The 14605-nt window shown below is 41.6% G+C and overlaps 1 protein-coding gene across 1 annotated transcript in view; it reads left to right on the plus strand.

The window, feature by feature from the left end:
• obscna (obscurin, cytoskeletal calmodulin and titin-interacting RhoGEF a) overlaps positions 1-14605 on the plus strand; it is a 49976-nt gene that overhangs the window by 16109 nt on the left and 19262 nt on the right. Inside the window, exons 22-37 of the mRNA XM_084723414.1 lie at positions 60-326; positions 1138-1404; positions 1498-1764; positions 1895-2161; positions 2251-2517; positions 2786-3052; positions 4000-4269; positions 4460-4756; positions 4887-5144; positions 5236-5502; positions 6501-6767; positions 7083-7349; positions 7963-8229; positions 8453-8719; positions 8997-9263; positions 11665-13902. Coding sequence (XP_084579540.1) covers positions 60-326; positions 1138-1404; positions 1498-1764; positions 1895-2161; positions 2251-2517; positions 2786-3052; positions 4000-4269; positions 4460-4756; positions 4887-5144; positions 5236-5502; positions 6501-6767; positions 7083-7349; positions 7963-8229; positions 8453-8719; positions 8997-9263; positions 11665-13902 — 6267 coding nt within the window. The remainder of the gene's footprint in view (positions 1-59; positions 327-1137; positions 1405-1497; positions 1765-1894; positions 2162-2250; positions 2518-2785; positions 3053-3999; positions 4270-4459; positions 4757-4886; positions 5145-5235; positions 5503-6500; positions 6768-7082; positions 7350-7962; positions 8230-8452; positions 8720-8996; positions 9264-11664; positions 13903-14605) is intronic.

Consider the following 14605-nt stretch of genomic DNA (forward strand, 5'->3'; position numbering starts at 1 on the left):
GGTGTGTGAGCAGGAAATTGTTAAGCCTTTGGGATAAAAGTGGTATATTTTATTGACAGGTCTACCACCAAGTTTTAAGCTGCCACTAGTCAACCAGGAGGTGATGGAAGGCAACAGTGCAGTACTGCGCTGTGAGCTCAACAAACCTGCCCCCTCAGTGGAGTGGAGGAGAGGAGGAGAGCTGTTGAAAAATGGAGATAAATACCAGATGAGGAAGAAGGATCTGCAGGTGGAGCTGAAGATTTCAGACCTCAGTCTGGATGACTGTGGAGATTATCTATGTATATGTGGAGAACAGATGACAAAAGCTACAATCATTGTGAATGGTGAGTAAACTTGTTTGTTTTGCTTTAGTGATTTTGAGTGTACTCAAAGATCTTATGAATACACAGTGTCTCAAAAGGTAAAATAAAGAGATGGTAAATACAACTGATAAACTGACAAATTTAAAGTATACACTGCAAAGTTATTGTAGGTTTAGGTGGATGTCTGGGTCACACTGGCAAAATAAAATTGTAAAAGGGCATTTTTATTAAATTTTCTCCACTGGGAGGGCACCCTAGAGGGCACATTATCACTTTTTAACCACTAGAGGGATCTCTCAGTTTTCTTGCATATTGGGTAACTGTAGAGGGCACTTTATCATGTTTTTCCGCCAGAGGGGGATCTTGTTTTTTTCAATCATGGGTCACCAGAACGAGTTGAGTGGCTCATGACTCATGTTAGCAATTGTAGAATAGTTACTCAAAGTCCTGGAAACTAATATAAAAAAAGAGTTCTCCAAAAGAATTTTTCCAGAAGATTCACTGGCATTATTTCTATTTTGGTGACACAACCATTGTACTTGCTAAAACTTTGGCAGTGTGTCTTGTATTGTCACCTCTTTCTTGATAACCATTTAAATTCCTATCGGTGATGTTTCTGTTATTGCTTTGGCTCCTAACATCACTGTTCCTTTGTGGTTATTCTGAAGAAACCACCGTTGCTGCTGGAGAAATACCTGAACTGGCACCTGATGTAAATGATTGTGTTTACCTGACTTATCGGTCGGGACTAAAGACCAGCAAAACAGAGGTTCCTCCGCATTTAAATGTCTTGATCTCATTTTGATATTCTTCCTCCTGTGATCTGCTGTAGAGCGGCCCATCAGATTCCTTCAAGAGCTGAAGAATATTCAGGTGCAGGAGGGTAATGGAGTGACACTGTGCTGTGAGCTCTCTAAACCCAGCACTTCAGTAGAGTGGAAGAAAGGAGACAATGTGTTGACCAACGGAGAGAAATACCAGATGAAGCAGAGCGGCTCCACCCTGGAGCTCCTAATCAGGAAAAGCCAGCCTGAGGACAGTGGCACATACAGCTGTGTTTGTGAAGATATAAAAACATCTGCCACCATCATCATCACTGGTGAGAGCCATTAGACATAATGTAACATAGTAACATAATTATGCTTTGGTAATTTGCACATCTTATACAGCATTTTATGTTGTCTCTCCTCAGCAATCCCAGTAACTTTCAAGCAGAAACTGAGGAACCAGGAGGCTGTTGAGGAGGGTAGTGTGACTCTGCGCTGTGAGCTTTCTAAACCAGGAGTCCCTGTGGAGTGGAGGAGAGACGCTCAACTTCTGAAGGAGGGGGAAAAATATCAGATGAAGCAAGAGGGCCGGGTGGCTGAGATGCTGATCAGAAATTTAACCCTCACAGATGCTGCGGAGTACAGCTGTTTGGTTGGCACAGCTGTGACTTCAGCTGACATCAAAGTAAGAGGTAAGTACAAAGTAAATACTTTAAATGTTTTAGTTTTGATCTAAGAAGTTTGGAAATTATGGAAAAATTGGGGTGGGTGGAACTATTAGTAATTTCAAATTTTGCTTAATTGTTTTTTTTTTTTTCTCAGCAATTCCTGTAACGTTTAAACAAGAGGTGGCAAATTTGGAGGTGAAGGAAGGGGACAGTGGAGTTTTCTGCTGTGAGCTCTCCAAACCTGGAGCTCCAGTGGACTGGAGGAAAGGCAGAGTCATCCTCAAACCTGGATACAAGTATGAGATGAAACAGGAGGGACGTCTCACTAAACTGATCATCAACAACGTAGAGGAGAACGATGCTGGCAAATACACTTGCAAGACTAACGACTGCCAATCTACTGCTGAGCTCACCGTCAAAGGTAAGATAGAGACTGAAAACATGAACAGAAACTCTCTAAACCTTCTCATTTTTTAGAGAGTAACCACTCTTTGGTTGTTCTCCTTGCAGCTCCTCCTATCACATTCAAGACAAAGTTGAAGAACCAGCAGGTGGAGGAGGAGAACAGTGTGACATTGAGCTGCGAGCTATCAAAGCCCGGCCTCGCTGTGGAGTGGAGGAAAGGACAAGAGCTACTGAAAAATAATTTCAAGTACCAGATTAAAAATCGAAGCAGCATCATGGAGCTGACCATCAAAAACTCACAGCTAGAGGACAGCGGACTTTACAGCTGCATCTATGGTGACACCAAGACCACAGCCAACATCACCATTACATGTAAGGGAAGCTTGTAAATGAGAGGATGTTTGTGTGTTTTTTCATTCTTAAACTTTTCAGAAATTAAGAAAAACGACATAAATTTGATCTGTGATTATGTGGGTTTTAAAGTTATATATTAGAATTTAAAAAGGATTAAAATGGTCTTGCTTATTTTACATATTCTTTATTTTGTTACTCACAGAAACACCATTCAATGTAAAAAATATACACAATATATTGGTTGAATAGATGATAATAGACAACATGAATTTTTATTTTCCCACAGCGATCCCCCTTTCCTTTAAACTGGGTCTGAAGAACCAGGAGGCCCCAGAAGGAGGCACCGTGTCCCTTCGTTGTGAACTGTCCAGGGCCGGGGCGCCTGTGCAGTGGTGGAAGGGCGAAGACCAGATCTATCACGGGGGACGATATCAGATGACACTGAGAGGGAAGATAGCTGAGATGCATATCAAAAACGTCCAGCCGGAGGATGTTGGAGAGTATAGCTGCATCTTTGGGGAGCAGAAAACAACAGCTGAAGTGAACGTGAGAGGTATTTGACATGCTGCCGTTTTGTGTTTCTTACACCAAGCAGCAAGTAACGTGGATTCTTGTGATGCCTGTGGATTAGTTCAGGCTGATGACTGCTACACCCACACATGGCATGTGTTGCTCACTCTAACATGGGCTGCAATATATCCACAGCACCCTTTGCAATAAGTTGGTCTGTTAAAGATCACAAAGCTCCACTCACTGTTTTATTTCTTGCCAATGCTGCTGCTGCTTATATGACTTTTTTCACTGCAGCCATTAGTGGTGGGAAATATATTGCCTCTTACGTGCACCGCGATGCCTAAATGGATGATTCTTCATCAGTTCACAAATGTCAAAAATCAGTTTCCTAAATGTTACTTAATAATATGATGTTCAAAAAATGTTTCATATTAGTGCTTCCTGGACTCAAAATGCATCTGAGGTGCTCTTGAAAAGTGATGAAAGCTGATGCTGATGCTGAAACGTGTCAGAGTTTGTTTGTCTTCACATCTAACATCACCATTCTGTAACAATCATTGCATATTCTTTTTTTAGATGGAGAAGATAGAACTCAGCTGTGAGGGCAGTGCAGCACGTTTGAGTTATCTTGTAATCATAGTATTTAATTTATTTTTTACAAAAGATAGTGGTTGCATGCATGTTTTGATTTAATGTCTACATAATTATCTTTGTGAGACAAATGTGAAGTATACTGTGAATGCTTTCTACACCAGCACCTGAACGCAATCTTAATTAGCATCACTGGTAACACCACTATTTCATGTCAAAATGGCTACTTTAAAAAAGTTCTATTATAGAGTAATTCATGGACCCCAACATCTACTTGTAGTCAGTTAGTAGATCGTCTTGATGTTTTGCTGATTACATCAGTATTCATTATTTTAGTTGTGAGTCAAACTTTTCTAAAAAACTGTCTCCTTTCCTTCTTTTTCTTCTCCTTTTCAGCGGCAGCATCTGTGTTCTTTGAGAAGGAACTGGAGAGCCGAGCCGTGATGGAAGGAAAATCCGTGCTGCTGTCTTGCGAAGTTTCCAGTGCTAATGTCCCCGTCACTTGGAAGAAGGACAACACTGTGCTGGGAGAAGGAGGACGGTGCATTTTAAAGAAGAAAGGTCCCACACACACCCTGGAGATCCAGAAACTGTGTCTGGAGGATTCTGGAGAGTACTGCTGTATCACCAGAGGCAAGAAGACCACTGCCAAGCTGATTGTGAGGGGTAGGTGGATTAGTTATATTAAAGTAGAATTTTTCCTTATATTTTGCTCGTATTTATCGATATATTTAACTAACTCATTTACAGTACAAGGAACGGGGCATGAATAAAACCAACAGGTGTCATTCTCACTTAAATTGTTGTAAAATACATCACATTCCATCTCCATCTCTAAACAGCCAGCTGTATATAGCTTCCTCTTCCTCCACAGAGCGCGTGCGGATTGTTACAGAGCTGCAGGACAAAACGGTGACAGCAGGCGAGGATGCAGAATTTGTGTGCGAGCTGAGCCATGCAGACGTGAGTGAGGGTGTATGGTGGCTTGGCTCCAGCCCTCTGCAGAAGAACGAGATGAACCAGATGACGTGCCGGGGTCGCCTACACCGACTGGTCCTCACCATGACGACGCCTGAGGAGACGGGCACCGTGGCATTTGTGGTTGGGGAGGAGAGGACCTCTGCGTGTCTGCTTGTAGTTCCTAAGGCCAAAGGTGAGCAGAAACATGAGGGAATAGGGTGTAATTTGAAACAATAATAATAATTCAGTGTTCTGTAATGTGTAATTTTAGTAGATGATTTCCTCTGAACCAGACTAATGTGGCATTTGATTTCAAATTCTAGTTTTATTTGAAGAGAAGCCTAAAGACGTTGTGATCATGGAAGGAGAGACAGCCGTTTTGTCCTGCAGGACCTCTGATTTTACCTCTCCAGTTTCCTGGCGGCGCAACCACATCCCACTCCGAAATGGTGATAAATATGAGATACGTAAGGAGGGAAAAGTCAACCTGTTGCTCATCCATGATGTGGATCCCCTGGATACTGGCACATACTCCTGTGATACAGGAGATGTGCAGAGCACTGCTAAGCTTACTGTAACAGGTAGATGCTGGAATGCTGTTATACCTTCTTTTTTGAAACGCATATGTTCTTATTACACCAAATGTCTCAAGTCCTTTTCTTTCTCTCCCAGAACTCCCTCCATTCTTCCAAGAAGAATTGCAGAGTGTGGAGGTTGAGGAGGGAGGTTCAGCCTCTCTGTACTGTGAGCTGTCTAAACTTGGAGTGCCGGTTCAGTGGAAGAAGAACAGACTCCCACTGAGAGCCAGCAGAAAGTACGAGATGAGGCAGGATGGCTGCTTCTTCCAGCTTCACATCAAGGAGCTCAAACTTGAGGACAGTGGCAGCTATTCGTGTCAAGCAGGAGGTGCAGAGACCGCTGCAACTGTGACAGTGAAAGGTGTGTGCTATTTGGCAGTGAACAGTTGACCTGTGTTTGCTCTGCTTGTACTGCAAATTCTATTATATCAGCAGTGTCACAGAATAATAACGTGTTTGTGTACTTTCCTGTGATTGTGTGAACTTTCTGGAACTCTGCATTTGGCAACATAGCAGTTCCCTCCCAAATCTGTGTATTTTGTTGTCAGTACTGAATGCAGTGTAGTCCAAATACTAGCATCAAGTGCAGTGACTTTCAGATAGTACCCAGTGATTTTGTTGTTTTGTGTAAATACTGCACTACTAAGCTAAATTAAAAGTAGAACAGTGCACTCAGTACAGTGCAAATGTCCACCAGGTGACAGATGGTGAAGCACCTATTGCAATATCACCACAACTATCTGCTGGAGGCAGCAAAGATTTGCAAAGTTTTTAATACAATCTTTTGTACAGTATAATGTAAGATTTCTTATTTTTCTGTATCAAAAGATGACCCACTACAATGACATAACTACTATGGGAACTAATATCATCACACATGAATACAGTTGGGCTCAGAAGCTCAGCTGAAATACAATCCCAATACTGTTTAGGGACCCCAGTATGGAGGAATTCAACTACACCATTTTAGAATAAGTAATATATATTTCTGTCCAAAACGGCATGGGATTAGTATAAATTAGACATCTCTGTAAAGGGACTTTTTGGTACCAATAGAACGCATTTTTATTAAGGTATCTTGAGGCGAGAGGTAAAGGAACCCCTTTAAAAACGACCATGCTAGTTTTTGCAAAATTTGGAGCACTATTTAGTCCCCTTCACGACAAGCATGACATTGATTGTTCCAATGGTGGTTGTAGGTCATCTAGTTTTGTATGATACCGGTATCTTCACTCTAGCTTTAAACCTGAGCATGATACTGTCTCTGAAAGAGACAAAAGTCTACTTTGTCTTTTTGTGGTGATATCTCACAAATTGTACCTCTCATGATAATTTTGTCCTCACCAACCCAATTCTCAGAGCCCCCTCCATTCTTCAAGAAAGAATTAAGAAGTGTGGAGGCTGATGAGGGAGCTACAGCCTCGCTGCACTGTGAGCTGTCTAAACCTGGAGTATCAGTACAATGGAAGAAGAACAGGCTGCCACTGAGAGCCAGCAGGAAGTACGAGATGAAACAAGATGGCTGCCTCCTCCAGCTCCACATCACAGAGCTCAGACCTGAGGACAGCGGAAGCTACACATGTCAAGCAGGAAATGCAGAGACCACTGCAGCTGTGACAGTGAAAGGTGCATTTTGAGATTTGCATGGAAAACAGCACAATGACACCAGTAATTATTATTTGTAAATTATACAAAACTAAACCTAGTAAGTTTCAAAAAAAAAGAAGTGATAATCTAAACATCCTGTAACTCATTATGATTGGATGTGATATGGAGCAAACACCACTCATCTTTCACATATGGCTACAAAAACATTGACATCATTTCTTCTACTTACTGGGGCCTTACTTGCTACAGCCTTATTGCTTGTCTGAAATGTTACCTCTATTACACTGAAAATATTTTACTTCATTAGTCTCTGGCCTTTCCTATCTTTCCCAGAGCTCCCGCCATTTTTCAAGGAAGAATTGCAGAACGTGAAGGCTGAGGAGGGAGGTACAGCCTCGCTGTTCTGTGAGCTGTCTAAGTCTGGAGTGTCAGTGCAGTGGAAGAAGAACAAGCTGCCACTAAGAGCTAACAGGAAGTATGAGATGAAACAGGAGGGCTGCCTTTTCCAGCTGCACATCAAGGAGCTCAAACCTGAGGACAGCGGAAGCTATTCATGTCAAGCAGGAAGTGCAGAGACCACTGCCACTGTGACAGTGAAAGGTGTGTACATTTGGACATCTGCCATTAAATTTTACAGTGTCATTGAGCTCTAAAATGTGGTAAAATATTTTCAAATAATTATTAGTTTTTCCCAGTGGAACAAACATCACTTTTTTTTTTATCACAATGCTTAGTTTCTGCATTTTATTTATAAAGTGAAAATAGGCATCTTTTTTGCATCTTTCTTACTTTCTTGCGTACTTGTTTACTTTCTTGTCTCTTATTCCCAAATTAGTTGTGTACAGGTATTGCCTTCACAGCAGCGGCATAAACAATAATATCACTTGGAAACTCCAGAAATGCATAGGCTCGTATAAATATAACATAAACATATGACCCACTAGAAGTGTGTGGTGGTAGCTATATCTGCAGAGATCCTGGCCTGTGCCTGCATTTAATGTTTTTTCCCTCATCATTTTGCTGTGCTTGGCACACTTGACCAACCCAAAACATCAGCATTTGACATTCTGGGAATGAGACTAAACAGTAAACAATCTTTCTGGGGTGTTTACAAACAGCACGGACAAACTCTACCGATTCTACTTTTAAATGCTGTTTCTGTTATAGTAAAGCATGCCACTATGTTAATCCCTAAATATTTCATATTCCACAGAGCTCCCACCCTTCTTCAAGGAAGAATTGCAGAACATGAAAGCTGAGGAGGGAGGTACCGTCTCCCTGTGTTGTGAGCTGTCCAAGCCTGGCATTTCAGTGCAATGGAAGAAGAACAAGCTGCCACTGAGAGCCAGCAGGAAGTATGAGATGAAACAAGATGGCTGCCTCCTCCAGCTCCACATCAAGGAGCTCAAACCTGAGGACAGTGGCAGCTACACATGTCAAACAGGAAGTGCAGAGACTGCTGCAACTGTGACAGTGTCAGGTGTTTATGTTTGGAGAATTCAGAGTTTATTAGAACATTTTAGTATTAGAACTATATGCATTTTATTGTACAGTGCTTTCCTGTACTTCTCTGGTATATCTGGTAGTCATTATGTGGTCCTACATTACTGTATTTGTTAACCCACCCACTGGTGAGGATTTAAGTACAGTTCCCATAATATTAAAGATGTACAATTCTGTTTTTATCTTGCCTATCTTCCCAGAGCTCCCACCATTTTTCAAGAAGGACTTAGTGAGTGTGGAGGCTGAGGAAGGAGGATCAGTCTCCCTGCACTGTGAGCTGTCTAAACCTGGAGTGTCAGTCTATTGGAAGAAGAACAGGCTGCCACTGAGAGCTAACAGGAAGTACGAGATGAAACAAGATGGCTGTCTCCTCCAGCTGCACATCAAGGAGCTCAAACTTGAGGACAGCGGAAGCTACACATGTCAAGCAGAAAATGCAGAGACCACTGCAGTTGTGACAGTGAAAGGTTTGTGCATTTGAGAGTGAACAATTTAATGTTTGCTCTGTAGGCGTTTAACCTCACAGCAAGTTTCAGTGAATTTTCTTGAGGGTGTCTGAAGTTCCATGAATGTTAAGTTGTTATCATTGCGGTTCGACCTTCTACATTGGGAGTTGGTTGAAAAATGTTGATAATGTTTGAATTACCAAATACATTTTCTGCTTTTTGGTAGGCCTCAAGCATTCTCTGATTCCACTTAAGATTTATAATTATGTTGTTTTTGGATCTATATCCATTTTTGCAGAGCTCACACCATTCTTCACCAAAGAATTACAAAGTGTGCATGTTGAGGAGGGAGCTACAGCTTCTCTCTGCTGTGAGCTGTCTAAACCTGGAGTGTCAGTGCAATGGAAGAAGAACAAGCTGCCACTGAGAGCCAACAGGAAATATGAGATGAAACAAGATGGCTGCCTCCTCCAGCTACATATCAAGGACCTCAAACCTGAGGACAGTGGCAGCTACACATGTCAAGCAGGAAGTGCAGAGACTGCGGCAACTCTGACAGTGCAAGGTTTGTCAGTCTGGAGGTTTGGCAATTAGAATTTCAATGGTAGCAGTGCATGCATTCAACCACACACCAAAACTTGAATAGCTGATGATTGCCTAAACATTTGTCATGTACCACCCATCTACATTGTAAGTTTTCTGACAAATCTTGATACTGTGTATCATCAAAGACAATTAAGTCCCCTTTCTGTTAGGTTACATTTTGCATTTTGCATCTTCCCATTACACATAATTTTACCTTACCTTTCTCCTAGAACTCCCACCATTCTTCAAGGAAGAATTAGGAAGTGTTGAAGTTGAGGAGGGAGGCACAGCCTCTCTTTGCTGTGAGCTGTCTAAGCCTGGAGTGTCAGTGCAGTGGAAGAAGAACAAGCTGCCACTGAGAGCTAACAGGAAGTATGAGATCAAACAAGATGGCTGCCTCCTCAGGCTTCACATCAAGGAGCTCAAACCTGAAGACAGCGGCAGCTACACATGTCAAGCAGGAAGTGCAGAGACCACTGCAACTGTGACAGTGTCAGGTGTGTGTATTTGATGAATAACAACTTTTATGATATCAGGATACTCTCAAGCCACAGATAAGAAATGTAATGTTGATACTTTTTTGTGATTGTCTAAACTTTCTGGGACTGTAATAGCAAAATAGAAATTCCCACCTGTAACATATAAGTATATGTACATAGTCTAGACAAAAACGTTTATTTTCCAGTTTGGTCTGCATTTGGTAATGTCTCAAGTGCCATTTTTATTATGACAAAACATGCCAAAGACATTTTCCCTCTTTATGACAATGTTTCACAGAGCTGCCTCCATTCTTCAAGGAAGAATTACAAAGTCTTAAGGTTGAGGAGGGAGCTACAGCCTCCCTATGCTGTGAGCTGTCCAAGCCTGGAGTGTCTGTACAATGGAAGAAGAACAAGCTGCCACTAAGAGCTAACAGGAAGTATGAGATGAAGCAAGATGGCTGCCTCTCCCAGCTCCACATTAAGGAGCTCAAACCTGAGGACAGTGGCAGCTATTCATGTCATGCAGGAAGTGCACAGACCTCTGCAACTGTGACAGTGAAAGGTCGGTCTGGTAATTTGCATAGCAATCAAAAATTCATTGTCAGAAATGGACACACTTACATATTTATTTTAAATACTTTCCTATTATTGTCTAGAACTTTTAGCACATTCATACTCATTCATTCATACATACTGCTCATATTGCAATTTAATCTACATTATAAGATGACTGAAAAGTCTTAATACTGTGTTATTTAAAGCAGCAATCTCAAAGATTTCAGTCCAGGTTGATTTGGCAACTCTTGTAGATGCTAGTGCTAACAGGAAATGCAGTTTATTTCTACAGGTCACAAGATTCTGGGTATTGCCACTCTAAAATATGTTTTTTCCTCTTCTGGATAGTTAAAAAAAAATCCAGTTACCTTAACAATACATGATCATTTTTTTCGAAACTGCACCCATTTCACAGAGCTCCCACCATTCTTCAAGGAGAGCTTGGATAGTGTGGAGGCTGAGGAGGGAGGTACAGCTTCTCTCTGCTGTGAGCTGTCTAAATCTGGAGTGTCAGTACAATGGAAGAAGAACAAGCTGCCACTGAGAGCCAGCAAGAAGTATGAGATGAAGCAGGATGGCTGCCTCCTCCAGCTCCACATCAAGGAGCTCAAACCTGAGGACAGTGGCAGCTACACATGTCAAGCAGGAAATGCAGAGACCATTGCAACCGTGACAGTGAAAGGTTTGTGCATTTTGTGGTGTATGTATGGAAGAGTTTACTGTGTCATCTCAAGTTCTCAGTGACAGGAAGGTATACTGTAATTTTCAAATACTCAAATGAGATGTTGTGAACTGTCTGGAGCTCACTGGATTTTCTAGTGTAGCAACCGCCACTTATCAAGTACATTCACTTTGTAAACTAAATCAATCCATGAAAACTAAATAGATTTACAAATCACATTTTACACCTTTTCTGACTTTACCTTAAGCAATACTTTTCTTTGCCCTGTCCTACCTACCTAGAGCTCGCCCCATTTTTCAAGAAAGAATTACAAAGTGTGGAGGCTGAGGAGGGAGGATCAACCTCTCTGTGCTGTGAGCTGTCTAAGCCTGGAGTGTCTGTGACATGGAAGAAGAACAAGCTGCCACTGAGAGCTAACAGGAAGTATGAGATGAAGCAAGATGGCTGCCTCCTCAAGCTGCACATTAAGGAGCTCAAACCTGAAGATGGTGGAAGCTACACATGTCAAGCAGGAAGTGCAGAGACCATTGCAACTGTGACAGTGCAAGGTTTGTACATCTTGATACCTAAGTGGCAAAGTAACAGGAATAAGATGAGTTTACTTATGTAATTTTTCACTGTAACCCCTACCACACAGTTATGCTTTTCATTCTCTTGTCCAGCACTACAACCAGCTCCACTAAAAGTAGAGACTCCCATGATACTGCCTGAGAAAAAGGGCACTGTTTCCAAACCAATGCTTACTCTAGAGAATGAGAAGTCTGTTCCCCCAGAGCCCAAAAAGAGAATTCATAGGAAACCCTCTATTACAAATTCAGAAAAAGATGTGGAGCCAATGTTGGACGTAAAACAGTCCATACTGAGGGATAATAATGAAGACCAAAAGGGCATCCAACCTGCAAGGACTGTGGAGAAAGACTTCAATGTTGCACAGAATGTAACTCAACTGGAGAGTCATGAGGAGAAAGACAGTGAGGTGTTCAAGAAAGCTGATGAGACAATGAGACTGCAGGAGAAGGATGATGGGGTTGACAGGGAGTTGGAGGAGCCTGCAAGGCCTTTGGAAGCGGAGAAAGTAGGTCTCTTGGAGATGAGAAAACCAGGAAGGAAGTTGGAGGAAGTAGTCAGGGTTGACCAAGTTCTGGGAGACACTGTGTTTGAACAAAAGAAACAGACATTAATATGTCTGGAAAAAGAAAATGAAGTTGATCAGAGGTTGAAACAACAAGGAAAGGCCTCAGAGAAAATATGTCAAGTTGAGAGGAAGGAAAACCTTCAAGGGGCAATCCAGTGGAAGAACACTGAGGATGAAAGACCTGCAAAACCTGTAGAAAGATTTGTGAAAGAAGCAATAAAGGAGCAAGAGGAGACGTCTGCAGTAAAGGAGGCTGAAGTACACAAAAAAGATGAGGAACCCTTTAAACCACCAGTAAGATCTAAAGGAAAGGTAACAGCAGGAATGGAACCACTCAAGTACTTTCCAAAGGAAAATGAGGAGATCATTGTTCAGTCAGTAAAGCCCACTGTAAATGGTTCTGAAGAAGACCATAAACAGAAAGACCTGAAGCAACACATGTCCACTGAGTCAGAGAGAGAGAAAAAGCCACTGAAACTAGTAGTGGAGAAACAGTCTGTAGAACAACCAGAAAAGGCTTTAGTAAAAGAGGCTGAAGTTGCCCCTCCAAAACCACCCAAGAGGATAAAAAGCAAAACAAAGGGAGGAATGGAAAAACAATATTCAAGGGACACAGAGACAGATCAGGATGACCAACCAATGACCAGGGTTGAAATGAAAACAACGGATGATCAGCTAATGAAACAACCAGTAGAATCTATGACAAAAGAGGTTGAGAAGCAGCCAAGTGTTGAGAGGAAACCATCAGTAACAGCAGACACTGAGATAACTGAGAAAATTCAGCAACCTGTGAAAGCTGCAGAGAAGGACGCAAACACCAAACAGCCGATCAAACAACCAGTAAAACCCATGAGGAAAGAACCTGAAGTTGACCAGGAGGTGAAAGTTGTGGTCGAGCCAATGAGAAGAGAGAAAGAACAACAAATAAATATGGCAGAAGACATTCCTCTCCTCTACATTTCCGAGGATGAAACTTTCTTAGAGGCTTTGACTGAGATACCAGAAACCCACAGGGATGTTCAGCCCTCTGGATCTTTTGTTGAAAGTTCAACACAGCCTTCTACTCTTTCTCCGATTAACGAACCCCAGAGGCCACAGCCACCGAATGATGCTCCACCAGAGGTTGACATCAACATTGAGGATGAACCACAACTGCAAGAGGCTGCGGTTAAGATCCAGGCTGCCTTCAAAGGCTACAAAACCCGCAAAGACATGCGTCCTGTCTTTAAAGAGGTTTTTAAGAACCAGAGTGTAGATCTTCATGGTACAGTGAGTCTGGTGTGTGTCGTAGAAGGAAAACCAAGCACCGTACGCTGGCTGAGAAATGGCCAACAGATCGCTCATGACCATCGATGCCGTATGGAGACTACAGAGAGTGGCGAATGCACACTGGTGATCAAGAACCTCACCACCAATGACAGTGGAGTCTACACATGTGAGGTGGTGAATAAATTTGGTGTAACCTCCTACAATGGAAACATAACAGTAGTCCAACCTCAGAAGCCTGCTCTGATAAACCAGAAGCCCGTGCACCCACCCCTCGCGGCCATAACTCCTCTGCAACTCGCCCCGCTGAAGCCTGAGGCTGACACCAAAACACAGACTCCAACTCGAACCCAGATGCCCACTTCGGCTACAGATGCTACAAGCTACGTAGAAAGTGTGAGTGTCTCTCTGTGGGAAGCCTACAACCTGACGGAGCAGCAGGACGCTCAAATAAGGCTGCAAGAGAGGAGAGGATCTTCAGTCATTGCTGCCAGCTCCAGTCAGTAACCTGTTTATTCTCTAACTGTAATCACAAAAAATATGTGCTGCATTTTTTATGATGCCCATGTATATACTGCATTATAAACATACTTACAATGCATTATACTGTGTGTATAGTAATGCATAATATTTATAAGCACTCGTATCCTTTAAATTAAAACAATAACTCATCATAAAGCATTTTCATGACTTCAAGTCAAGTATAATATTACTTCAAGGAGAATCATCTATTATAATACTCATAGTTGTAATATATAACAATTTAATAATGATCTATAATCAGTATTATAATGTGCAATTATGTGATTATAAGTTTCTCTAATTGGCCATTGGGTAGAGTAATGAAATCCCTAACGTAAATTCAGATATAATACATTACAAACTTGTTGAAGGTCACTTTTTAAATGGTCATTGTTTGCTTTAAGTAAAAATTGAAAAAAAAAATACTGCCTGAACAGCACACAAGATGTAAGATTAATTTATTTGTTTAACAGTTCATAACAGAAGTTTGTAGTAGTAGCTGCAAACATTTTATAATGTATTACAATCACTTAAAATTATAACAATGATAGATACAATATAATATACTATGATTCTTGCTGGTCAGTGAGTGACCAGCAAATATGAATTATTGTCATAGTTGACCTTATATGTCATTATAAAATGCTTTATAGTGTTTTATAAGTATTTTTGTAAAGCAT

Source organism: Lutjanus erythropterus, chromosome 7 (assembly GCF_056507025.1).
Source record: "Lutjanus erythropterus isolate fLutEry1 chromosome 7, fLutEry1.hap2, whole genome shotgun sequence".
NCBI lineage: Eukaryota > Metazoa > Chordata > Actinopteri > Lutjaniformes > Lutjanidae > Lutjanus > Lutjanus erythropterus.